General features: G+C 39.0%; 1 protein-coding gene and 1 long non-coding RNA gene across 2 annotated transcripts in view; one reads left to right on the top strand and one right to left on the bottom strand.

The window, feature by feature from the left end:
• Positions 1–1,052: 1,052 nt before the first annotated feature.
• The window catches only part of LOC132345782 (uncharacterized), a 28,183-nt gene continuing 4,076 nt past the window's right edge, over positions 1,053–25,159 (bottom strand). Inside the window, exon 2 of the long non-coding RNA XR_009495332.1 lies at positions 1,053–1,929. This is a non-coding gene — a long non-coding RNA (uncharacterized lncRNA). The remainder of the gene's footprint in view (positions 1,930–25,159) is intronic.
• Positions 8,872–25,159, top strand: part of ITK (IL2 inducible T cell kinase) — a 62,195-nt gene continuing 45,907 nt past the window's right edge. Inside the window, 1 exon segment of the mRNA NM_001105388.1 lies at positions 8,872–9,028. Coding sequence (NP_001098858.1) covers positions 8,891–9,028 — 138 coding nt within the window. The 5' untranslated portion in view covers positions 8,872–8,890.

Raw genomic sequence — 25,159 nt, forward strand, 5'->3', positions numbered from 1 at the left:
CTGATGTGAAGAAGAGTTGACTAATTTGAAAAGACCCTGATGCTGGAAAAGATTGACGGCAGGAAGACAAGGGGACAACAGAGGACGAGATGGTTGGATGGCATTACTGACTCAATGAACATGAATTTGAGCAAAGTCCAAGAGATTGTGGGGGACAAGGAAGCCTAGTGTGCTGCAGTCCATGGGGTCACAAACAGTCCGACACAACTGAGTGACTGAACGGCAACAACCACCAAAAATATAAATATTTAAATATAATTAAATATATATTTATATATATACACATATATATTTCAAAATTTGTCTAAGCTCCACAGTTTAACTGTTCCCTATCTTCTATGAATCAAACCAATTATTTCTGATGAGGACATTTTTTTTTTTTTCAAGCTAACAATTTTTTTTTTTTACTTTACAATATTGTATTGGTTTTGCCATACATTGACGTGAATCAGCCATGGGTGTACATGTGTTCCCCATCCTGAACCCCCCTCCTTCCCCATACCATCCCTCTGGTCATCCCAGTGCACCAGCCCCGAGCACCCTGTATCATGCATTGCACCTGGACTGGTGATCCGTTTCACATATGATAATATACATGTTTCAGTGCCATTCTTCCTAACCATCCCACCCTCACCCTCTGCCACAGAGTCCAAAAGATTGTTCTATACATCTGTGTCTCTTTTGCTGTCTCGCATATAGGGTTATTGTTACCATCTTTCTAAATTCCATATATATTCATTAGTATACTATATTGGTGTTTTTCTTTCTGGCTTACTTCACTCTGTATAATAGGCTCCAGTTTCATCCATCTCATTAGAACTGATTCAAATGTATTCTTTTTAATGGCTGAATAATATTCCATTGTATATATGTACCACAGCTTTCTTTTCCATTTGTCTGCTGATGGACATCTAGGTTGCTTCCATGTCCTGGCTATTATAAACAGTGCTGCAATGAATATTGGGGTTAAATTGGAAAGTAAAGGCAGAGTGAGCAAAAGAGGAATAAATGAAATTAGAGTAAAAGAAATAAATAAATTAGAAATTAAAAAATTCTCCCACAATATTTTCTGTTTTAATTATAAATGAAAATCAAAATTCCAATTCCTTGCTAGATGTTTGATACGGAAGCTTTCTGACACTGCCCTAAACATAGACATATGTATTAATATAGACACAAAATACTTTTATGTAAAAATGGGATCATGCCATACATATCAGTCTGTACCTTTTCTATCTTAACAATGTATCTTGTGCTTTTTTCAGAGTGATAGCTTATATAAATTCTTCATCCATTTTCATGATCTCGTAGTGTTGCTTTGAATGGAGGCACCATAAATTAATCAGTTTCTCACTGATGCATATATAGATAGTTTCCATTATAGACACAAATACAGTGAATATTTAGTAGAAATGTTCTAAATGTGCTAATGTTATTTGTTTTCTCTAGGATTAATAGTTCTAGAAGGAATTTTTTTTTCCAGAAGAAAGAGGTTATATAATTACTGAAATATTCTGGTAGTACTCTTAAATAGATACAAATAAATAAACCTGATCAAGTTTGGATGAGAATCACAGGGAAAATAAAGGCCATGGAAGCCACCCCCTAAAGCACAGTTGAAGGATCTCTTTGTCTTGGACACACGAGGGCTCTAGAGTTATGCAAGAAGCATCTTCCACACATCTAAAAGGCCATTCCCAGGAGCAGGGAAGAAAATTGGAATTTCAGGGCCTCAAGTGATACGACAATGAAGATGGGCTTTAGGTCAGGGTAAAGGCGAGATCACTAATGATGAACTGACATCCATTCCACTTTCTCTAGTGGCAACACTCTGGTGTTTCTTTGGAGGAAAACCACTCTCTACTCTCGGCCCATGTGGTGGATAAGGCAGACTCTATCCCATCCTCAAATCCAGGAGAGGGTGCAGACCTGAAATAGACAACAGAATATTCTATTGCTTGGCTGTAATAACTGAGCTACATATTAGCACATCATCCAAAACAGGGCAATGATTCACAGTTCTGAGACTTTTGCTGGAACTATTAGGAAAAAAGAGTCCAGTTCCAGGGATAAAATGTCAGTCTTTTCTTCCACAGAGGAAAGCCTGCCAAAGTGTGAAGCTGACATAAAACTAAGAAATGAAAATCAAAATTTCTAATGTCATTGACTAAGTAGCTAGATCCATAGTGCCAGGCTGAATTGGTTTTTTCTGTTAGAGAATGATAAACTTTTCCAATTCAGTTTCAGTTGAGGCCTCAAAGGCCTAAAATAATACAATTAAAGGAATCAAGTTCCTTTCTCTCCTAAAATAGAGTACTTCATCACCCATGCCTGATATTCTAGGAGGCAACACAAGTTCTGCCAGTAATAGTTTTGGCCACCTCCAGTCTTTAGAAAACAAAAGCTTGAAAGACAGTTTTTAGTGCACTGTGCATTTCCTCTCACAGCCCACCCGGGGGTGTGGGCGGGGAGAGGAGGCAGGTGTTTGCATCCACCAGAAACTAAGTGACAGGACCTTTGAAGGGCTACTCACTAGCTTGACAGAATTCTCAAGGGTTTGTGAAGACTGTTGTCTAAATCCCATTTGGAGAAAGGTAATGGTGAAAGCCTGTGGAAGAGCTGCTTGTTGGGTGTCACGGGGAGAAGAGACTACACTTGGGGCAAATGGTCCATCCATTGGTGGATACCTGAGTCTTCCACTAGAACCATGGAGGGAATAGGTGGCATGTAGTTCATTTGCAAGGAACACTTGCCCAACAGGACAACCACATGAGCAAGGGGATCCCAACAGAGTTGGGAACAGTAGGAGGCATGCTGAAGGTGGGCCAGCAGAAGTCTGCGAGCTGAAGGTTGGGCTCACTGGGAGTCAGACAGGCATCTCCAACACCAAGAGAACTGCTGTCAGAGCCTTCTGAGAATAATAACAACAAACATGACAAATCTTTGCACGAAAGAAAAAGCAACAAATGTGTATCCCCCATATTCAGAGCGCATCAAATCCCAGATTACACCTGTGACCTTGTTGAATTCAGTGCCTGTTTCCCTTCCTGTCCCCGAGCCTGAGCCTGAAGGCGAGAGTCAGACACAAGGCTATTATACAAGGAAGGAGGAGGAGTTAGGATGCAGCAGAAAAGGCAACATGCTTCAAACCCTGTACCAGACTTCTGCTTCAGTTGAAGAAAAGCATTAAATGGAATATATATTTGGAGTTTTGGTTATTAGACTGAACTGAAAAGGCCTTTTTCTTAACGTTTTAATATGAAAAAATTCAATATATATAGCAATGTTAAGCAAATAAAACATTACCAACCTACCCATCACCCAGCTTCAATTATCAGCTCAGCCAAACATTTGTCATCTCTTGCCCTACCTATTTCTCCCCCTCCACTGGATTATAACAAAGCAAATCTTATCTTATCAATAATTATTTCAGTATGCTTCTGTGCAAAATAAAACTTTTATGATCACAATCATGCCATTATCACATGTTAAAATTAAAAATAATTAGTTATCAAATATGCAATCACTATTCTGATTTCCCAGTTGTCTCATAATGTCTTTAAACAATTGATTTGTTTGAATTTAAATCCAAACAAAATCAGCACATGCTTGATATGGCTCTTAAAGTCTCTTTTAATCTATGGGTTCTTCCTCTAACTTACTTGTTACAGACACGGGGTCATTCATCTTTGATGATTTGGGTACAGTGGTCCCAAGGTGTCCATGGTGGATAAGTTCCAGTTCAGTTCAGTTCAATTCAGTCTCTCAGTCATGTCCAGTTCTTTGTGACCCCATGAATCGCCGCACGTCAGGCCTCCCTGTCCATCACCAACTCCCAGAGTTCACTCAGACTCAAATCCATCGAGTCGGTGATGCCATCCAGCCATCTCGTCCTCTGTCGTCCCCTTCTCCTCCTGTCCCCAATCCCTCCCAGCATCAGGGTCTTTTCCAATGAGTCAGCTCTTCGCATGAGGTGCCCAAAGTATTGGAGTTTCAGCTTTAGCATCATTCCTTCCAAAGAACACCCAGGGCTGATCCCCTTTAGAATGGACTGGTTGGATCTCCTTGCAGTCCAAGGGACTCTCAAGAGTCTTCTCCAACACCACAGTTCAAAAGCATCAATTCTTCAGTGCTCAGCTTTCTTCACAGTCCAACTCTCACATCCATACATGGCCACAGGAAAAACCATAGCCTTGACTAGATGGACGTTTGTTGGCAAAGTAATATCTCTGCTTTTTAATATGCTATCTAGGTTGGTCCTAACTTTCCTTCCAAGGAGTAAGCATCTTTTAATTTCATGGCTTCAATCACCATCTGCAGTGATTTTGGAGCCCAAAAAAAATCCAGGACCCCTTAAATACAAAAGATCCAAGGTGCTCAAGTCCCTAAATAAAATGGCATAGTATTTGCATATAATCTACACATTTCTCCTGTATACTTTAAATCATCTCTAGATTTCTCATGATACCTAATATAATATAAATGCTATATCAACTGAACTGAGCTGAACTGAGTTGTAAATATATTGTAATGCTATGTAAATAGTTGTTTATACACAGTAAATTCAAATTTACTTCTTGGAACTTTCTGGAATTTTTCTGGCCCACAGTTGGTTGAATCCACAAATTCAAAACCCGCAGATATAGAGGGTCTGTTTTCTGAACCTGTCCAACTGCATCTCTATGCTTTTTTCACACAGCTTTATCTCTGTATTTCCTGCAAACTTGAATTTAGATCTAGAGGTTTGATGAGATTAGTGTTTGATTTTCTTTTTTAGCAAGACTTCTGTGTAAGTGGTTTTGTGTACTTCCTATTGCATCACATAAGGAAATACATAACGTCTAGTTGACTCTTTTCCTGCTGTTAAGATTGATCAGTGTGTTACAGTGTTATCAGTCTATAGACTTCATGTGATTTTAGCAGCCTTCGATGATCAATACATAGGTCCATTTTGTCATTAGGATTGCAAAATGATGATATTCTATCACTCTTTAATTTATTCATTGCAATTCTTCTATAAAGAAGGACTTTTCCTTATTAAATATTTGACTACTAAACTGAAATACAGTTCTTCAAGAGAAACAGGAAATACATTTCATTTTTTCCCTTTGTTTTCCAGTTTACAGGATAATAAATTTGCCCTCCAGCACCCTCCAAAAGTGACTGATGGGTTGGAAGTTTTTTCAAGTATTTTATGAACTCATGATTTGGACATTTTGACTGTTCTTCAATTCATCATAAAAGACGAATTTGATTCCCAAATTGTTCCATCTTTGGCAAGTGGGAGTTTCTTGAATTTGGGTCCTGCGAGTTGAACTTTTCAAATCAAACAAAGGGATTATTTTTAGGTATGTTTTCCTGAGAATGATGGGGGAAATACTGAGCTTCTTAAGGTTATGTTTAGGTGAAGACAAAGACCAATCCCAGCAAGTGCCATTGAAGGTGCTATGGGAAAGAGGATAAAATTACTTATCATTACACTCCATGGAACCTAGGCAAAGGAAAAACTACAATTACAACAGCTATTGATGACATTTTGCTTTCCCACATGGCAATACTTTGTGAAGTCTGTAAATCTTTCAACCCGAACAAACTAGGTATAAATCTACCCTTCTCAAAGGACTTTGCAGTCTAGTTCAGAATTTGCTCTATATTAGTTAAAATTAGGTTTTAATGTTTAATTAATTAATTTTAATTTTAATTGTGACAATTAATAACTTTAATTGTGACAGAACCTCAAACTGACAAAGGCTTAGAAAACAACTTTTTTTTTTCTTTTTATGTTAAAAAAAAATTGCTCCCATGCTGCAAGGAGGACCCAAGATCATCAGGAACCCAGAATCTTTCTATTTTACATTCCACTGACCTCCTGGTGGCTAAGCAATTAAGAATTCACCTGCCAATGCAAGAGACTCGGGTTTGATTTCTGGGTCAGGAAAATCACCTGGAGAAGGGAATGGTGACCCACTCCAGTATTTTTGCCTGGAAAACCCCATAGACAAAGGAGCCTGGTGACTATAGTCCATGGGGTTGCAAAGAGTCAAACACGGCCTAGCTACTAAACAATAACAACAAAAAAATGACCTCAACATGCAATTTCTACTTCATGGTCTAAGATAGCTGCTACAGCTCCAACCATCACATTCACATTCTAGTTAGGGGGAAGGAAGAGAAAGAATGAAAAGGGTATGATGATTGCCATTAAGGACGTTTCCTTGAAGTTGTGCTCATAATTTCTGCTCTATTCAGTTAGCTATAAAACAGTTAACATAACTGAAAAATATAATCTTTATTGTGGTTGACTAGATGCCCAGATAATCTTCAGGGAGTCAGTTAGCTGGAAAATAGGGGAGAATAGATACTTGGAGAAAATAGCGATCCTTGTATGAAGCCCATATTCAGGAGAGAAAAGAAATGCTACTTCTTTTGGACAATGTATTTCCACATATATGTCTTAAAACCTCAGAACAAAGGAGTAGAAACCATTTAAAGTATCCCCTTTCCCAAATCTTATCTTGATTATGCTGGGGCAGTTCACAGGTTCTCAAAGAGTTGGACACAACCAAGCAATTAAACAACAACAAATCCAGTTATATGAGACAAAATTAAGCTGTAGTATGGTAATCTACATGGAAAATAATTCTTAGATCATTGCACTCCTCTATAGTAATAATGGTTGTTCTGTTTCATTATTCATTATTATTTGTCTGGTATATGCCATCTCTGCTTGCACTGAGATTTCTTGGTTATTTACAACTTGCTAGAAGTAGGAATCACTCGTAATACCTTATATCCTAATTCCAAACCCAGATACATGACTGGCACCCACCACTTACAGAATTTATGGGATTCAGTTCTCAAAGGGACCATCACAAAGAGACTAAAGATCAGTGAGGATAAGCCGATTTCCCAAAGAGAAACAGTTTAGTAAGTGACAGAGCTGGGATTTCAGCATAATTCTGTCTTTCTCCAGAGCCTGTGTATGCTTTGTTTAGTATGCCATTCTGGAGGATTTACTTATTTTCAGCATTTCCACTAAATTTTGCAGTGGAAAAGCAATCATTTCATTGTAGCATAGATAAACCACTATAAGCCTTCATTTAAATTTAACAAATTAATAAACTTTAATATTTCTCTTAAGTGTTTTATGCCCATTGTCTCTCATAATTGTCCAACGCAGTTTGCTGATTACTCATTCACCATTTTTCTAAACATCCTTTTAATATGCCAGGCACCATAATAATTGCTAAATATATAATGGTGAGCAAAACCACACACCATCCTTACCATTAGGGAGCTTCTAGACTGATATTGAAGCTGGAACTCCAATACTTTGGCCACCTGATGCAAAGAGCTGACTCATTGGAAAAGACCCTGATGCTGGGAAACATTGGGGGCAGGAGGAGAAGGGGGCTACAGAGGATGAAATGGTTGGATGGCATCACTGATTCAATGGACATGAGCTTGGGTAAACTCTGGGAGCTGGTGATGGACAGGGAGGCCTGGCGTGCTGCAGTCCATGGGGTTGCAAAGAGTTGGACACGACTGAGCGACTGAACTGAACTGACCTGAGACTAGTGGGGAAGACAAACACTAATCCAAAAATCACCCTCCAAAAAGTACAATGACAACTGTCATAAAGGATATGTCATAAGGTGTCTTCTGCATATAATTGGTGGAAATGACTTAGTAAAGCCAGGAAGGCTTCCCTGAGGAAGTGACAGGAAGTGTAGGCTGAAACTAGTAGTATAACTTAAAGCAGGCAAAACAGGGGAGAGGAGATGTTCTCAGGCAACGGGAGCAGATATTCAAAGCAGCCTGAGAAGCATGCATGAGGGCCAAAGTGAAAATATGTGAGCAAGGTATGAGATGAGACTGGCAAGGAAGCCAGAGAGCAGCCCCACGTGTAGGAGCACCATTACTCCCCTTCACAGGTAAAAAAAAACTGAGGCTCAGAACCCTCAAGTAATTGCCTGTAGTCTCACAGTTAGTAAGCTGGTGGAGCCAGAAGTCAACCTCTGATAGGTAAAGATATCCCTAGAACCTGTGCCTATGTTAGTTTATATGACAAAGGGGGAATTAAGGTGCAATGTGGGATTAAGTTTACTAATAAACAGATCTTAAAATTGGGAGATTATTTTAGATTATCCACACAAACGCAATGTAATCTTAAAGATCCTTAAATATGCAAGAGGAAGGTAGAAGAAGAGGTTACAATTGTATGAAATTAGAGCAACTGACTGTTGTTGTAGGCTTTGAAGATGGAGGAAGAGGGTAAAGGAATGTGGGTGGTTCTAAAGCTGGGAAAGGCAAGGAAACAGATTCTACCTGAGATCTTCCAGACAGGATCACACCCTGCTGACATCTTGATTTTAGCTCAGTGAGACCCATTTTGCATTTATGAACCACAGAACAATAAATTCATGAACCACTAAACTTGTTGTAATTTTAAAAGCCAACAGAAAACTAATATACAACCCATGTTCCTCGACTCCAAAGCACATGTTCCTACCCCTTGTGCTATGGAGCTTAACTGTTAGATGAGCTAAACCAGAAACTATAAAGATTCAACTCTAATCAGTCATATCATTTTGAGTCTAAGGTTTTTCAAACATTTTTAAACCATACAGCAAAAGGTATGCATAATTTTTACATATGCCTCATAGTTTTGTGAATTTCGAAAGGATGTGGTTATGGGCTTTGACATCAGAAGAGAAGCTCCGCAATGTTGACTGAACGTTGATAGAGAGATAATATTGGAGGCAAGTTGCCTTTGAACAGCTCTCTGAAGATCAACTGCCTCCCCATCGCATTCCTTGCCCTGAAGCTGTTTCCTCTGGTTGTGCTGAGGGGTGATGCGCAAGGTGCATCACTTTTCAAGAATTGGATCATGAACAACTTTATCCTCCTGGAAGAGCAGCTCATCAAGAAATCCCAACAAAAGAGAAGAACTTCTCCTTCAAACTTTAAAGTCCGATTCTTTGTTTTAACCAAAACCAGCCTGGCATACTTTGAAGATCGTCATGGGGTATGTGATCAGTCTATTTGTCTATTTTTAAAATAACATTTTATAGTTAGATTGGGCTGAATCATGAAGATATACATAGAATAAAATAAGAACACGGAAAATACAGATGTGCTTATTATAACAACCTAAAAAATATAGTAAGAGTAACTGGGAGAGAATGTGGAGAGTAGTCAAGAAAGGGTAATTATATTAGGTGATTTCAGTAAAAGAATAAGTTTATTGTTCATTAGCTTGTCTTTCCTCTATAAGGTTAAGTTTAACTTTTAAATTTTATTTTATTTGGCAAATGAAATGGTTAAGTGATGGGTCCCGTTCAACATTTTTATGGATTCAATTTTATTTGTCTCAATGTCATCACTCACCTAACATTTGGAATAATAGTCTCTGGGCATTTAATTGTCTAAAATTTACAAAGCCCAGTGGTAAACCTCTTCATCCCTTGGAGAACTTCCCAGGAGACTAGGGTTATCACACACAAAATATAATGCGGTACAGACCAGCAGTTCTTACCAGAAGATTACAGCTGCTTAGCTAAGTCAGTCTTTATATTTCTAAAGATATTCTTATATATCATAACATCAGTAATAATAAGAGCAACACAAATAATCATAACAATGCAGTTTGGTACAAAAAGCACTGGAAGAGGCATCAGGGGACCAAACTCCACTTTTCTCTAGGTGAGTTAGCCTCAGCAAATGTCTCTGCGTCAAGTTCTTTCTTGATAAAATGAAAGGACTGGAAACACCACCTACAACATTCCTTTCTTCTTTAAAATCCTTTGTTTCTATGAAGTAGCACTTGTACAGCCCACCTCAGCAATTTTTTGAAGCATGTTTGCCTTCTTGCTATATCACTGTATTATTTTTCTGTTATCAGGGAGGTAGCAAAAACAACATTAGGTGCTCGACGGTCACTTAGAGACAAAGGCACTCTGATTCTTGGCAGGACCGAACTTAGTAGGTGTAGGCATGAGTTTGGGTCTTTTGAGAGCCGGGATTTGAAGTGTTCAATGATATGGGGTCTTGAAAGAAGCCAGGCCAGGTATGGAGCCTACAAATACCTTAACTTCTAAGCTGCTGGCGAAATAATACTGCCTGTTTTTTAGAAGTGAAAAGACATGCATGTCTTAAGTAGATTCTTACTGATAATAATCCACCAGTCAGGAAGAATATGGAATTACTTATGTGCAAGGCCTCTTTAGTAGGTATTCAATAGGTATTCTTTGACTAAATTAACAGAGGGCCAACAGCCAGGTTTTCAACCTGGAGGATTCATCATTTAGAGCTGATTAATCATATGACCTCGGTCAATTTTTTTCCAATTGTGAATGGGATATTGGAAGCTCTTGTTTCATGTTTAAAGAGTTTTCATTTACATTTAAATAGTTTTTCAAAGTTCATTTTGTAGTTTTTACCAATTTGTTTCCCCGATTCAACATTCAACACAGTATCATCTCATGTAGTTACTACTGATTGTTTCTGAGCATAATTATTGCTTGTGAACTGTTTGGTTGTGAGTTCTGTACAATGGTATTTGCAGTTAGTCCTACAAAAAATAATCTTGATTCAGAATTTTGTTGGTTAAAATTTGCATGTAGACAAGGTTGTAAAAATAACTCAGTCTCTTCATTTGAGCATTATGAAAATTCTAGGACAATTAATTCATCCTGGGGAGCCCTGAGCTATAGTTTTTAACATTTCCATGTAGGATACAGCAGATATATGTTTCACAAAGATCAAATTTCTTATTTTCTAACGCTTATGCTTTATATTCATAAATAACATTTTAAAAAGCATTTCTTTAAATATTATAGGAATTTACTAATTATAAAATTTTTCAAAGTTACTGAAAAAGACAAGATATATTAGTTATTATTATTTTTTCTCTATGTGACATTCCATTGCTTAGAGCCATCAATTTGCACACAGGAGTGCATTGTTCATTGCCCATAAATGATAATAGTATTACACCTGTGGGAAGAAATGGTTTTAAGCATTTTTTTTAATTTATTTTTTAAAATGAAAACTCAGTTCTGCCATTTGTAAAATGGGTGTTATAATAATATTCACTTCATGGGGGGAAAATGGTAAAAATTAAAAGAGGATGTATTTAAATAGACCTATCTGAAAATTACCATTTTGGTAGATCCAAGAAAAAGGTCATATATTGGCAATTTCATATAGTTCAACTTAATATATAAAGAACTGAGCATAAGTCCTGTCACCTAGTAAACACTTAATAAAATTTAGCTACTATTTGTATCATCATTATATCTGTGAAGGAGAATGAAGGGTGGCATAACATAATCATTTCAAATCAAGGGAAGTATTAAGGATTCTTCAAAGTCAGGCTAATATCAGGGTTCTGGGTTTCCTCTCTTCCATGACTAAATACATGTGTGGGGCAAGATATACATGCATCATGAGATATATGATTTGGGGCCAACATTTCCCCTCTCTGGGTCTCAGCTTCTTTTTCTTTTTTCTTATTTATAAAATTCTGTTCACTGCAGCTCTAAAATTCTGTGGATTTATGACATATGAAAACAATTCTTCCACATATTCAGGAATGAATACTGTAGTTCTGCAAAATAAATATATTTTTTCCTAACTTCAAATTGCCATCCCATGGTCATTATACTACAGCCTGATTGAGCATTTTGTTTTAACATGGATTTAGATCTTTTATCATCTGCCTGTTTACCATATTGAGATGTGCAAGTGTTTTCAGTGGGGCCAGGAAGCCCCTTCGTCATGCTGGAGTAGGGGGCCAAAAAGAAGCAGAGAGTTGGCAGGTGGTGGCTTGCTGGCAGCCGTGATTTCAGACACTCCCCTGTGCCTGCCAATGTCTTAGCAAAGTGGTCCCTGTTGTTGGACACTCTTTAACAGAGGACAAGGAAAAATGAGGGTCCACCTGCTAAATGCCAAACAATCATTGTAATGGCAGCGGCAGTAGAGAATATGGGAGAGACTTTGTTTGTAGTGTTTGCCAATTTCTGTAGTGTAAATACTCCCATCAAGATCAATTTCAAACTACTAATGTAAAGTCTACCAGCTCACAGAATTCCTGAAAATTTAGCATTCGGCTCTCATAGGCCAACACAAGCAGGCTCCAGCACATCACAGGCAGGCTAAAATAAAAATAAACTCCTGGGAGGTAGCTACCTGAACAATGTGCTTAGTTGCACAGGGCTGATATCAGATCTTTTTTAAGGGTAAAAGAGAGAAATGGTGGGCTTCAGGCACTCTGAGTAAGCACAGGATAGGAGGGGTAACACAGATAGGAGACAAGTGTCACAGAATGGTGAGGCTAGAATAGTCAGCTAGTCGTGGGTTCAAATGGTGCTTCTTTCACTTTCTATATGTGGGATCTCAGGCAACACATTTAACCTCTTTAAGTCTCTGTTTCTTATTTATAAAGTAATGACCCCGGCACTACCTACTTCAACCAGTGTTGAGTATTTCATGAGAAAAGTATGCTGTAAGCTTGGTACAAATAGGACCATCTTGATATTCTGAAAGGCCCTTGGGAGGAAAGGAAAGGTTTCCCTATTTCAGTGACTCACTGTACCTTAGGAATCAAGTTTGCCGTGGTTACCGTGGCACAGGAGCCATTACCATTTACATAAGACAGGAAAAATAGTCAAAATCCCCATTCTAGTCAGTGTGTGGATAGGCTGACTATTCCTCAAGGATACTTCCCTTTAGCCTACTGATCTAGTGGCAAAAACATCTTTGTAACATGCATCCTTCCTAAATTAAAGATGGCAGGTGGGGAGAGTGTCCACTTTCCTTGCTTCTGGCAGCAGTATTGCACAGTGGTCAAAATCACGGCTCCTGGTGTCAGATTTGGGTCAAAGAGCAGCTTTACCACTTAAGAGCTGTGTGGCTTTGCAAAGGTTGCTTAATGCTGTGTGACCCCCTTTAATATTATTTACCTGTTATAAAATGATCACTCCTGAATTTTTTTAAGTGAGATGAGTCTCATAATTATTTTAATAATAACAGCAACTAATACTTACTATTTACTATTGTCAGTCACTATGCTAAATGAATTATTTAACCTAATCCTTATACCTACTTTGTAAGTTAGGAACTACCATTACCCCAATTAACAGAGCATATAACTGAGGCAAAGAGAATTTAAATAACTCCCTTATGTCTCCAGAGGCAACACAGCTTCCTGATGAACAGTTCTTATCACTATGAACAGTTGTTGCTCTTAGGCAATTGGGGTCACCACTGGGTTATTACAAAGTATGTAATGCCTTCTTGCTCTAGAGTCCTCCATGTAAAGGCAGTCTTGAAAATCAGCAACCATACCACGTACATCTTCTGCAATGAAATATGTGATGAGCTCTATCATTTCCACATTCAGTCCAGGAAAAATCTTTGTCTTCTTCCACTTCTGGGAGCTTCTACCATGTGTCCAAACTTTGGTGCTGAAAGTTCCTCTAGGATCTGTCCATTTCTTTCCATTTACTAGAGTCACCTTCTTTATGGAAGTTGCCAGCATCTCTCACCTGGGATTGTTGCCACCTCCTAATGGTCTCCATGCACCCACTATACCTTCTCTCTGCACCCCTGTTCCCTATCCCTGCACCCATTATACCCTCCCCACCATCATTCCATTCCCCACAAGGAAGCTAGGGTAAGCTTTTCATGTGGTGACTGTGGACTGTGATCATGTCCTGATGATCCTCATCAGAAGATGGCATGTCCCTTCAGTGGTTCTCCCTTTACCCTGAGAGTGGACACGAGAATCTATCACACTGTCTCCTCCATCCCAGTTCAGGCTCCTTTGATCCTCTCTCACTGAGTGCCAACCACGTGAAATTTTCTTCAACTTTAAGACCTCCATTTTCAATGTCGCTTGCTTGAAGAAGCCTTCCTTCATTTCCCCAGCCTAGGTCATCTCTTCTTATGCTTTGCCACAACATCAAACACCTTTCTTTCAGTGCCAACATTATACTTATCTATTTATTATTGTGATTATTGTGCTAATGTCATGTCCCTACCCTACCCTCCATTAGACTATAAGCTTTACAAGGGCTGGTGCCCAATTTGCTAAAGATGACATCACCAGTGTCTACCACAGTGCCTAGTACATATTATTCACTTGTTCAAAATTTGTGAAATAAAGAAAGGAAGGTGGGAACCAAGGAGGAAGGAAGGGTATGAGGTATAGACACAGTTGCAGAGGTTAAAGTTATACACATGGTCCCTTAACAGAACAAGGCTCAGCACCAAAAGAGTTGAGAACAAAACTAGCGATTCAAGATTTCAAACAGGTAATTCCTGGGTGCAGGGGTAAATAAACAGAACTCCCTGAAGGTAGCAGTTCATGACCTAGCCTTGAAAGATGAAGAGGAGGATTCAGGAGATTGGAGTTTTAAGATTTGGGTCAGAGACACAAGTAAAAACCAACAGGTGGGCCAGTAACCCCTCCCACCTCCTTTTAGGAGAATCAAGCAACACTGCTCTCTTTCACCCTCCACCCTGTCTTACCCTTCCATCCTTCCCTTTTACAGCTAAACCTTTTGTAGATAATATTCTCAGAGCTACCCTATGATTTTTGCTTGAGACATTCACCACTCATGGTCTCTCTTCACTTCATTCCTATGTGACTGAGTTGCCTTCTGGCTCGGCTCCCACTGACACTCAAGACTCTGTACTATCCACACACCTAGAATAGACTTTTAAAATGAGAAATCAGGTACTGTGCCCTGCTTTAAATCCCGCTGTGACTGTTTAGATTATTTAAATTAATTCTCAACCATGGCCTACAAGACTCTTCATCCATGGCCCCTACCAGCCTCTGAGATTCATTTCTTCTGGTCCCTTCATCCGTCATGCTTCTATCATATCTGCCTTCTTTCTACACCTTGAGCACCCAAGCCATGCCTCCTGATAGGGCCTTTGTACTGAGGCAGGACTAGGGTGAGATACACTCAAGGGGGTGCTCACTTTTAGGTCCTGAGGAGAGTGAAAAAGTTGGCTTAAAGCTCAACATTCAGAAAGCAAAGATCATGGCATCTGGTCCCATCACTCCATGCCAAATAGATGGGGAAACAGTGCAAACAGTGTCAGACTTTATCTTTTTGGGCTCCAAAATTACTGCAGATGGTGATTGCAGCCATGAAATTGAAAGATGCTTACTCCTTGGAAGGAAAGTTAGGACCAACCTAGATAGCATATTCAAAAGCAGAGACATTACTTTGCCAACAAAGGTCCATCTAGTCAAGGCTATGGTTTTTCCAGTCGTCATGTATGGATGTGAGAGTTGGACTGTGAAAAAAGCTGAGTGCTGAAGAATTGATGCTTTTGAACTGTGGTGTTGGAGAAGACTCTTGAGAGTCGCTTAGACTGCAAGGAGATCCAACCAGTCCATTCTAAAGGAGATCAGTCCTAGGTATTCATTGGAAGGAATGATGCTAAAGCTGAAACTCCAGTACTTTGGCCACCTCATCCGAAGAGTTGATTCATTGGAAAAGACTCTGATGCTGGGAGGGCTTGGGGGCAGGAGGAGAAGGGGATGACAGAGGATGAGATGGCTAGATGGCATCATCGACTCAATGGACATGAGTTTGGGTAAACTCCGGGAGTTGGTGATGAACAGGGAGGCCTGGCGTGCTGCAATTCATGGGGTCGCAAAGAGTCGGACACGACTGAGCAACTGAACTGAACTGAACTGAGGGCAGGGTCATTGCACTAGCTACTCTCACTGTCTGGAACACTCAAGATTTTTGTAGGATTGGTTCTTTATTATTTTTCATCTCTTCAAATATTTTCCCAGAATCTTGTTTCTTTTTTTCTTTTCTTTTACAATCCATGGATACTTTAATACCTCAGTATCTATACTTTTGATTGGGTTTATTGATGTGCTGTCTTTTTATTTTCTGTCTCTACATCCACTGGAAGGTCACTTTCATGACTGACTGCCTCACTCATCCCTGTATCACCAGCATCTAGCAATGTGCTGAGCATGTAGTAGGTGCTCAATAAATATCCAGGGAATGAATGAAGGTCACATAACACACTGATTTCAGAAGAGCATCTGGGAGCTAGAAATGTGGGCCTGGCCAAGTCAGGCAAAGAAAAGTTAAAATCCAAAGCAAAGTACTTTGCAATTCAGGCCACTCAAAGCGAAGGATGTGAGGTTTTGATGTATGCATTAACAGGGTTTCTTTGAGAATTGATTTTTGTGTGTGATGGGATGTTGATGTCTTATGGAGATAGCCACTGGATAGAGAATTCTTGTTTTAGAGGCAGATACTCACAGGTTAAAATAAAATTCTATTCTGACTGTTCAGAGACTGGTGCATCCATTAATCAGTTTCTGCAGTAAAAATAGGGCACAGGGCAAGACTGTACATGTGAGGGCTTTGTTCCTGACTCAGTCTGGAAGAAAGGTTTAGCTGGAAAGCCCAAGAGTTCTGTTTCCATGTAGTTATAATGCATGAAAATATTTATTCTTCCATTTTCTTCTTTTTCTATTATGCTTTTTAGATACATTTCCATTCGTGGACTCCAAAGTAATAATTTTTCTCAAATATGTGTTGTTTTTTTTTTAATAATCAAGTTGTTCATGTCAGAGATACACTTATCTATTTTCTGTACTGAACACATTGACAAACTTATCTTTCATCTGCTATGTGACTTTCAGGTTGTTCTCAGATGCAGTGAAAATGCTTAAAAATAATAGTATACCTAATATAGAACAGTCTGATTTTTAAAATGCCTCCTTACAATAGAGCTATATGGGATGTATCACAGGATAGCTTTTTCTGATCTCTACCATTCATTGTTACATAATCTTCCAAAGAGACTGAAGCAATGCTTGGGACCACCAATCGTTACCAGTACCACTGGAGAAGATTATGTTTCTAAGAAGAAACTAATAAAAACCAAAGAATCCCACTGTTGTGATGATCTTCAAATACACTATTTTTATAGGTTTTGAATGTTATAGTGAGAGAGAGGGGGAAATATAATATTCTATGCGTGGGTAACTTTATTTGATTTAAAGTAAGTCCATATGTAGATGAACCCACTCCCTACATAGTAGGAAGGAAGGAGTGGCCAAAACCTCCTACTGTGCAAGATATTAGTCTCCCTAGATGATGATCTTAGGGTGTCTGAAAGGTTTACATGAATGAGCTCTCGGTTAGATCATCAAGCGTCTGTATTAAGAAGCAAATGATATACAGGGGCGTTTCACATAAGCCATTTTTGACTGCTCTGTAGAGGTCAACTCTAATTTTAGATAGGGCCTCAGGAACTGAAACTCTCAAGCAGACCATAATTCTGGAATTCTAGAAAAGTGGAATGAGGTAAGAAAGCAACAACACAGCAGCTTACTGGGGATCCGGTTCTGATTAACCTGGGTTACTTTGTTCAAGTGCTTCTTCTATCTGGGATTTGGTTACCTTGCCCATAGTGCCAAGGGATTGGACTAGATCAAAGTTTTAAAACTTTTCTAAGCATGGAGCCCCCTTTTAGTACAGAATTATATGTGCTATTCCCATTCATGTACATGAAGCAGAAGAGAAAGTATTCTAGTTGAAGCAAGAACAAGGTAGGCTGTCCCTACCCTCTTGGCCTTACCCTTGACCAGAAAATATCACCTAGGTGCTTCCAATTCTATGATTTCAGTCTCCTAAGGCTGTAAATTGAATAGTAGAAATGAAAAGATAAAAGCTAGTTGAGAAAGTCATTTCACCTTGAAGCCTCATCTCTAACATACAAAATTGGACTGAATGATCTCTAAAGACTCTTCCAGCTCAAAATAAGTGGAAACCATGTGATTGTATCTCACTGCCAGTGATATTAGGAATTCACAAATAGACATGGAGATTAGTTAAATATGGAAATCTTTCCAGGAAGTAATACATCTAAGAGATGATTAATAACTGTATGACTGATAAAAAGGCTTGTTATCAAAATCCAAACATGAACCCAAGAATGCATCCTAAAAAAGAAGGCCATCATTTTAAATGTAACCAATGTAAAATTCAGAACAATATGAGCCAATATTTAATGAGTCCTTGCTGAGTTGCCAGGGCACCAAATTAAGTGCTTTAAATGTATCATATTAGAAATATTCACAATAACCATGTGCAGTAGGTCCAATTTTTATCCCCATTGTATTGAAGATGAAACAAAGGCTTGAAGAAGCTAAGTATCTTTTCTTAGGTCAGACATCTGCGACAAATATTAAAATTAGATTAAGAGTTCCACAATGGGTATTCTTAGATGTAGACTTGTTTGGGTCTGAGAAGTCGTGTAATAGAAGCTATGGTGGCTGAGAAGGGAGAGTTGGGACAAGGACTCACTGGTGAGTTTCCAGCACTGTTTAATGGAGTTCCTGAGCAGGGACCAGTAGGACTGCTCCTGTTAGCCTGGCAGACCTGCATGAATGACACACAACAGCAGCAGCAACAGCAGCAGCCTGCAACAATAACCACAAGGAGAGGACTGAACTTGCTCCTCTGGATTTTTCTAGTTTATCTTCACAATTCTTTGAAGGAGATAAAAGCCAAGTTCTGTTTTAGAGAGGAAGCAATCAAGACACAGGGAAGTGAAGCCATTTGCCCAAGGTCACAATAGTGGCCATGAGAACAAAAGCAACAACTTCCCTTGGGATCAGTGATTTCTAGTAGTTTGATCCCACACTGCTTTCTTGCCTGAAAACAACCATCAGAATCAACTTATCAGTTCTTCCAATGATACTTTACTTTTGGCTGCACTGGGTCTTTATTGCTTTGTATGGGCTTTCTCTAGTTGTGGCGAGCAGTAGTTGCTCTCTAGATGCAGTGCACAGATTTCTCATTGAGGTGGCTTCTTGTGGGGGAGTCCAGGCTCTGGAGTGCAGGTTCCAGTAGAGTGGCGTGTGGTCTCCAGTAGTGTGGTGTGTGGGATTAGGTGGTCCACGGCATATGGAATCTTCCTGGACCAAGGATTGAACCCATGTCCCCTACGCTGGGAGGCAGATTCTTATCCACTGTGCCACCAGGGAAGTCCTACAATGATACTTTATGTATACATATGTAAATACAAATAAACTTTCTTTCCTCCCCCCCCACTTCTTATACAATGGTAGCATATTCTACCTGGACTTCCCTGGTGGCTCAGATGATAAAGAATTTGCCTGCAATGCAGGAGACCCAGATTTGATCCCTGGGTTGGGAAGATTCTCTGGAGAAGGGAATGGCTACCCAATTCAGTATTCTTGCCTGGAGAATTCCATGGACAGAGGAGCCTGGTGGGCTCTACATATGCCTCCTAGCTTTTCTTTTGGTTGATTAGCAATACTTCTTAAAGATCAATCTATACTGTATGCAAGGGGCTTCTTTGTTCTTTTTTTCCCTTTGATTGCATAATATTTTTCTGTACAGATAAAAAAATCATCTTGATGGACTTTTAGTCCCTTTCCATTTGTTTTGTCATTACAAACAGTGAGGAATGAATAACCTCATAGGTATCTCACTCTCAACATGTATAAGTATGTCTACATAGGGGTTCTTAACCAGGGGCGATTTTGCCCATCATTGGCAATGTCTGGATAAAGTTTTGGTTGTCATACCTGGGGAAGGAAGTGCCACTGCTGGCTTTGGTGAGTGGAGCTAGGGATGCTAAGTATCCTACAAGACACAGAACAAACTCACAGAAAGAATAATCCAGCCCAAAATGTTATTAAATGATAATGCCAAGATTGAGTAGCCCTGGTCTATAGAAAACATTTATAAAAATGGGATTGCTGTGTCAAAAGATATTTGCATCTCTTATTTTGCTGAACATAACCAAATTAATCTCCAAGGAAGTTGTACTAGTCAACATTCTTCAGGGTCATGTGTGAAATGCTTGTTTTCTCAAAAACCTCACCAACAGTGTTATCATATATTTTGATCTTTGCAAGTCTTAAAAATGGTGTCTCAGTAAAATTTATTTGTACTTACATTACTGTAGTGAATGAGCATCTTTTCATATATTTAAGAGTAATTTATATCCCTTTTACCCATCTTTCTATAATTTTTTAGTGTCTTCCATAATAATTTGGAGGAGCTCTTTATTAGCTAAAACCTTTGGGCAGACTAGTTTTCACTTTCCTTTTCATTGTCAAGAAATTGTTATCCACTTGCCAATCATTCTAGATAACGTATTCAAATCATTTCTGTTAAGAGTTTGTCATAGGGTCCACAAATATTACTTTCTGCTGCACATTTAGTCTTACCTTCTGTTCCCTCCATCAACCAAGTAACAAATGTTAATTGAACATCACCTTTATAGATTTCCTAAAATCTAATGACATTGTTATCCATCTATATGCTTTTGTTACTAACTCTCCAGTGCTTGAAAAAGATATAGAAATATATTCGTTAAAGCTCTTTAAAAAGCTGACATACCCTATTCTGGAAAGAAAGAAGGCTTTGAAAGAGCATTCAAAGACCAGAGGTGCTGACAAACAAAATGTGCAGGACATCTTCAGGATCTACTCTGTACCACTAAGTTCTTGCTCTTAATTTCTACATTAAGTCCTTTTCTCTCTATCCACTTGTTTCAGGAAATTTAAACAAACCTGGTTTTTAAGGCTAACATCACTGCTATCATTGCTGAGAAGAATGAGGTTTAGGATTATTCTTGAATTATTCTAGAATTCTAGAATTCTCAAAGACAGATATCCCATATAAAAGCACACAGAGCTGCCTTATTAATTTATGAAGAAAGTGGCTATCACTCAAGAAGAACATGAGAGGAAATTTCATGATCTTGAACCTCTATAGATACAAATGAGCATGTGGCAGGTGCTGCCTGGATGCCGCTGACTGTTAATGGGGGCGTGAAGAGCTTCATCATTTTGCACACCCAGCATGTGATATGTATCTCTTGGCCTTCTCCTATAGTCATCTGCCAAAACTGTATTACAGTGTAGTGTTTGTAAAATCTGTGACTGCTTTAAAATAGTACTTTTATTTTCCTGCTTAATAAATTTACACACTCACTGCAAAAACTTGAAATATAGTAATATATAACTTATACTGCAAAAATCTGCCATGATGTCATCCACAAAGGAGAACCAGGATAGCAGCATTCTTACCTGTACTATTTTTTTGATTATTGGACATATTATTATATATTTTATTATCTCTTTTCCTAAAAATGAGATGCTGCTTCCATCTATTGCTCTAAACCAGCTTTTTACATTTTAATATATATATTCCTTTCTGTATAGACTAACTTTACTCTTTGTTGATGGCTACAGACTGGTCACAAGATAGACGAACCATGACTAACGTGACCATTTGTCTATTGTAGATATTTAGGTTTCTCTAGACTTTTCAGTGTGATAAATAATGCCACGAGGAACATCCTTTTTCCTGTGTCTTTATGTATCTTGAATAAATGTTTCCTTAGGATAGATCCTATAAGGCAAATGTATTCCTTTATTTTAGATAACTGCTTTAAAATACAATAAAAGAAATACATGTTTATGGTAAAACAGCGAAACTGTATAGAAGGACAAGAGGTGAAAAGAAAGGCTCTCTTTCTACTTTCTACTCTCAAACCCCAGAACCTCTCCCAGGAGTATCTGCTTTTAATAGTTTCTTGTGAGAAAATGCATTCATAATTTTAATAGAGGGTCTCAAAATGCATCTGGAAACTGTACGAGAGTGTAGTCCTGTTTCCTTTTTTTTTCTTTTTCTTCTTCTTTTTTTTAAATGGGGGGAGTGGGGGATGGGTAGGTAAAATCCTTTTATTTTCAGGTAGTCAGGGTGCTACTGCTAACCAGATGGAAGACTGTAAGGGAAGCTTGAGAATTTTCCCCACAGCAAAACCAGCCTCATCATAAACCACAGTGTGAAAAGCCGAGTTGAGGAAAGCCACGACTAAAAGGTCTTGTGGAAAAAAGGAAAGACAAGAGGGCAGGTGTGGGATGGATCATAGTTTCCTTTAAGTCAGTCCAGAAGCCTCAAAATCTGCTACCTAGCTCCAGACCCTCCCAGAACTTTGAAGGTTAGTGGGAGTAAAGAGGTAGGTCCAAGGGAAGATAAACTGGGAGAGAAGAACCAGCAGCAGCTAGTTATAAATTACACTGGTATTCTAGAAGATGCTGCTGTATACCTGAGTTGCAATTGTCAGCATCTCCGTGACTCCCCGAGAACTAAATGATTAACAAGACCTAAGAGAACTAAGCCCAGAGAACTGAGACAACTTGCCCAATATTACTTGTTCTTACAGGGATTCAAACCATGACTTTTCCAAGTTCTGAATCTCTTCTTTTCTTTCCTGCAATGTGAGGGTTCCCTTTGTTGTAAAAGACCAAAAGCTGCATTGGGAGACTGGGAGTGAACGCATGGGTTACCTCCAGCATGCTTTGCAGAGATGAAACTAGAATCCAGGAAAGCCCCTAAAACCAATCTTAGAACTGATAGCCTGCATTCTGGTTGGGGTAGGGGACAGCAACCCCCAAGTTTCACCTCACATGACATAAGTTTCCATTTCAATTGCATCACTGTGCCATTTCAGATAGAGGCAATGGTTGTACCACACCCCAGAAGAAGCAATGAGTGAAAATTTAAAGTGCCTGATTAACATCATCATCAGAAAGACTTCCTCATTTCAAAGTGTGTTAGTCACTCAGTCTTGTCCAACTTTTTGTGACCCCATGGACTCTTGCGCGCCAGGCTCTTCTGTCCATAGAATTCTCCAGGCAAGAATACTGGAGTGGATTGCTATTTCCTTCTCCGAGGTCATTTCAAGGAAGTTCTAATAAAGGTAGCATGTGGCTTCTTTTACAGTGTGATCCAAGAAAGTCTTAACCATCCCTCCCCTTTGAAAAACAGTTGGTTCCTTTTGAACAACACTTTCTCAGATGATGCCTGAAATATGATTGTCAAAATCTCCCTCTGGGCTTAAGTCTCTAATATCTGTCCTAATCCAAATTTCTGTGAAACAAGCCACGTCTTAAACTATCAGGAAGTTAAAGATTAGGTGAAGGACTATCTGGGGAAGGTTTTGACAGCCCAGGGAAAGGGTAAGAAGAGAACTAATGTCATCACATTTGCTAACATGTGAGCAAATGGGACACAGTGGGGAGGACCAAGCAACAGGCCCCTTTTAAAGTTTTGTCCCGATTTTACAAATAATTGGCAAACAAATAACTCCAGAATGTCAAAATCACCAGGATCATCAGTTAAATATTAATGTCATTCTCCCAAATGGTGGTTCCCATTATATATTTGCCTGAAAGAAAATCCCCAAAGAAAAGGTGAACACATAGCGAGAAGAGGGTGAAATCTTGTTCTATGGGCACCATTTGGGGAAGGAAAGGATAGAAAGTAACACTTTAGTGGTTGATTTATCTTTTGAATGTAGGCTTACATAGTTCTTTCAAATCCTCTAGTTTAACCCAATGATTCAAGAACTGTTATTATTACCACTTAAAAAAAAAAAAGAAAGGCAACCAAAAAATTGAGACACTTGCCTGAGGGTTGCACAGATAATCTGGCAGAAAGGGTCTGCCTGATGTGAAAGTTCTGTTTCTGTCCCACTCAGCCTCATCAGAGGAGAAAGTTGAAGTTCTGCTGTTTTCAGAAGGGTAGAGATATCCTTTCATGGATAATAGATACATAGCTTCTTACTGATGTATCTGCTGGACTAGCTGAGCAGCTAAGGAGCCAATATTATACCAGCAAAGAGGGAGTTCTGTGCTCCCACTTTGAAACCCAACATAAGCACTACACAACCAAACAGGGCAGAAACAAATCTGCTGGGTCACAGCTTGGAGGAATCAACCACACAACTGATTGTTCAGCATTAGGTTCAGGGAATAAAAGTCTCCTACATTAAATCAGGGCAGGTACAACGCCATGAAGCAGTCGTTAAGCACTCAGGTTCTTCAGTCATAGAATTGAGTTTGTATGCTCACTTATAAAAAGACTTGGCCCCTCTGAACCTCAATGTCCTCACCTAAAAAATGGGGGAATAATATTTCATAGGATCATGACCAAATAAGATGCCCTTTGAGTGCCTGAAGTATAGGAAATGCTCCCAAAATCTTTTGTTTTTCCTCCCTCTCTTTGAAAGAAAGTCACAATCCAAAATTCCATTTCATATATTAATATAAAAAGAAAGGAGATATCAAAGACATTTGCACCAGCTCGACTTTGTACAACTATGTGGGCATCAAGCATCTTCTTGGATAGTGTTTGATACATGTCAGATGTCTGGGGTGAAACTCTGGAATAGGAGGACAACTTTGAATGTGGCCAGGAAAAGAGACAAGGTCAAGTGAAGTTCTGTGATCTTTCAACCAGAGGGGTGCCTGTTTTACTTGGTGTCTCTCTTTCTCTGGTGGCTTTTGTGTGGTTTCCTTGGAAGGTTTTAGGCTGGCATTTTTCAGAAATAGCACAGTTGTTTCAGATGATTACAGGCCATCACCATTTCCCAGAGATGAAGTCGTGTTTAGCTTGCTGACTGGCTGTCCCCTGTGCCCGGCTCAGGGAAGGCACAGATTACCCTGCTGTTTACAACTTAACAGATCTGAGGAGGCCTCAGGAATTGGAGAGACTGACCAAGCAGGAGAGACTGTGAGGGGGGAGCCTGATCATTCCTTTGGGAATGAGACTGAGCTTTGATGATGGAACATGACATCCATTTCAACAGAAGGCTCACCTGACAGTCTCTAAATACCTATGTTGGAACTCAAACATTAAGAAGTCAAAGGAGATCATCTGAGTTTGGAGAAATCTTCCTTGGAAATCTTGAAGCCACACTGCCCAATAAGGTAGCTTCCAGGCATGTGTGGCAACTGATCACTTGTTGTGTGGAGAAGCCAAATTGAAATGTCTTGTGAAATATATGATTTCAAAGACTTAGTCCTTAAATGTAATAGGTCTCAATTTTTTATGTCAATGATGTGTAGAAATGATAATACTTAGAAACACGGGGTTAAACAAAGTACTGTGTTCTTAAAATTAATTATACTTTTTCTTTTTGCTATTTTTAGAGTGGCTAATAGAAAATTTTAAATTCCCTATGTAGCTCTCACTATGTTTCTGTGGGTTAATGCTGTTTTAGAACTTCACATAGAATTTGGATCCCAATTTATCACTTCAGTTACTATTTATGT

The sequence above is a fragment of the Bos taurus genome, chromosome 7, assembly GCF_002263795.3.
Source record: "Bos taurus isolate L1 Dominette 01449 registration number 42190680 breed Hereford chromosome 7, ARS-UCD2.0, whole genome shotgun sequence".
Taxonomy (NCBI): domain Eukaryota; kingdom Metazoa; phylum Chordata; class Mammalia; order Artiodactyla; family Bovidae; genus Bos; species Bos taurus.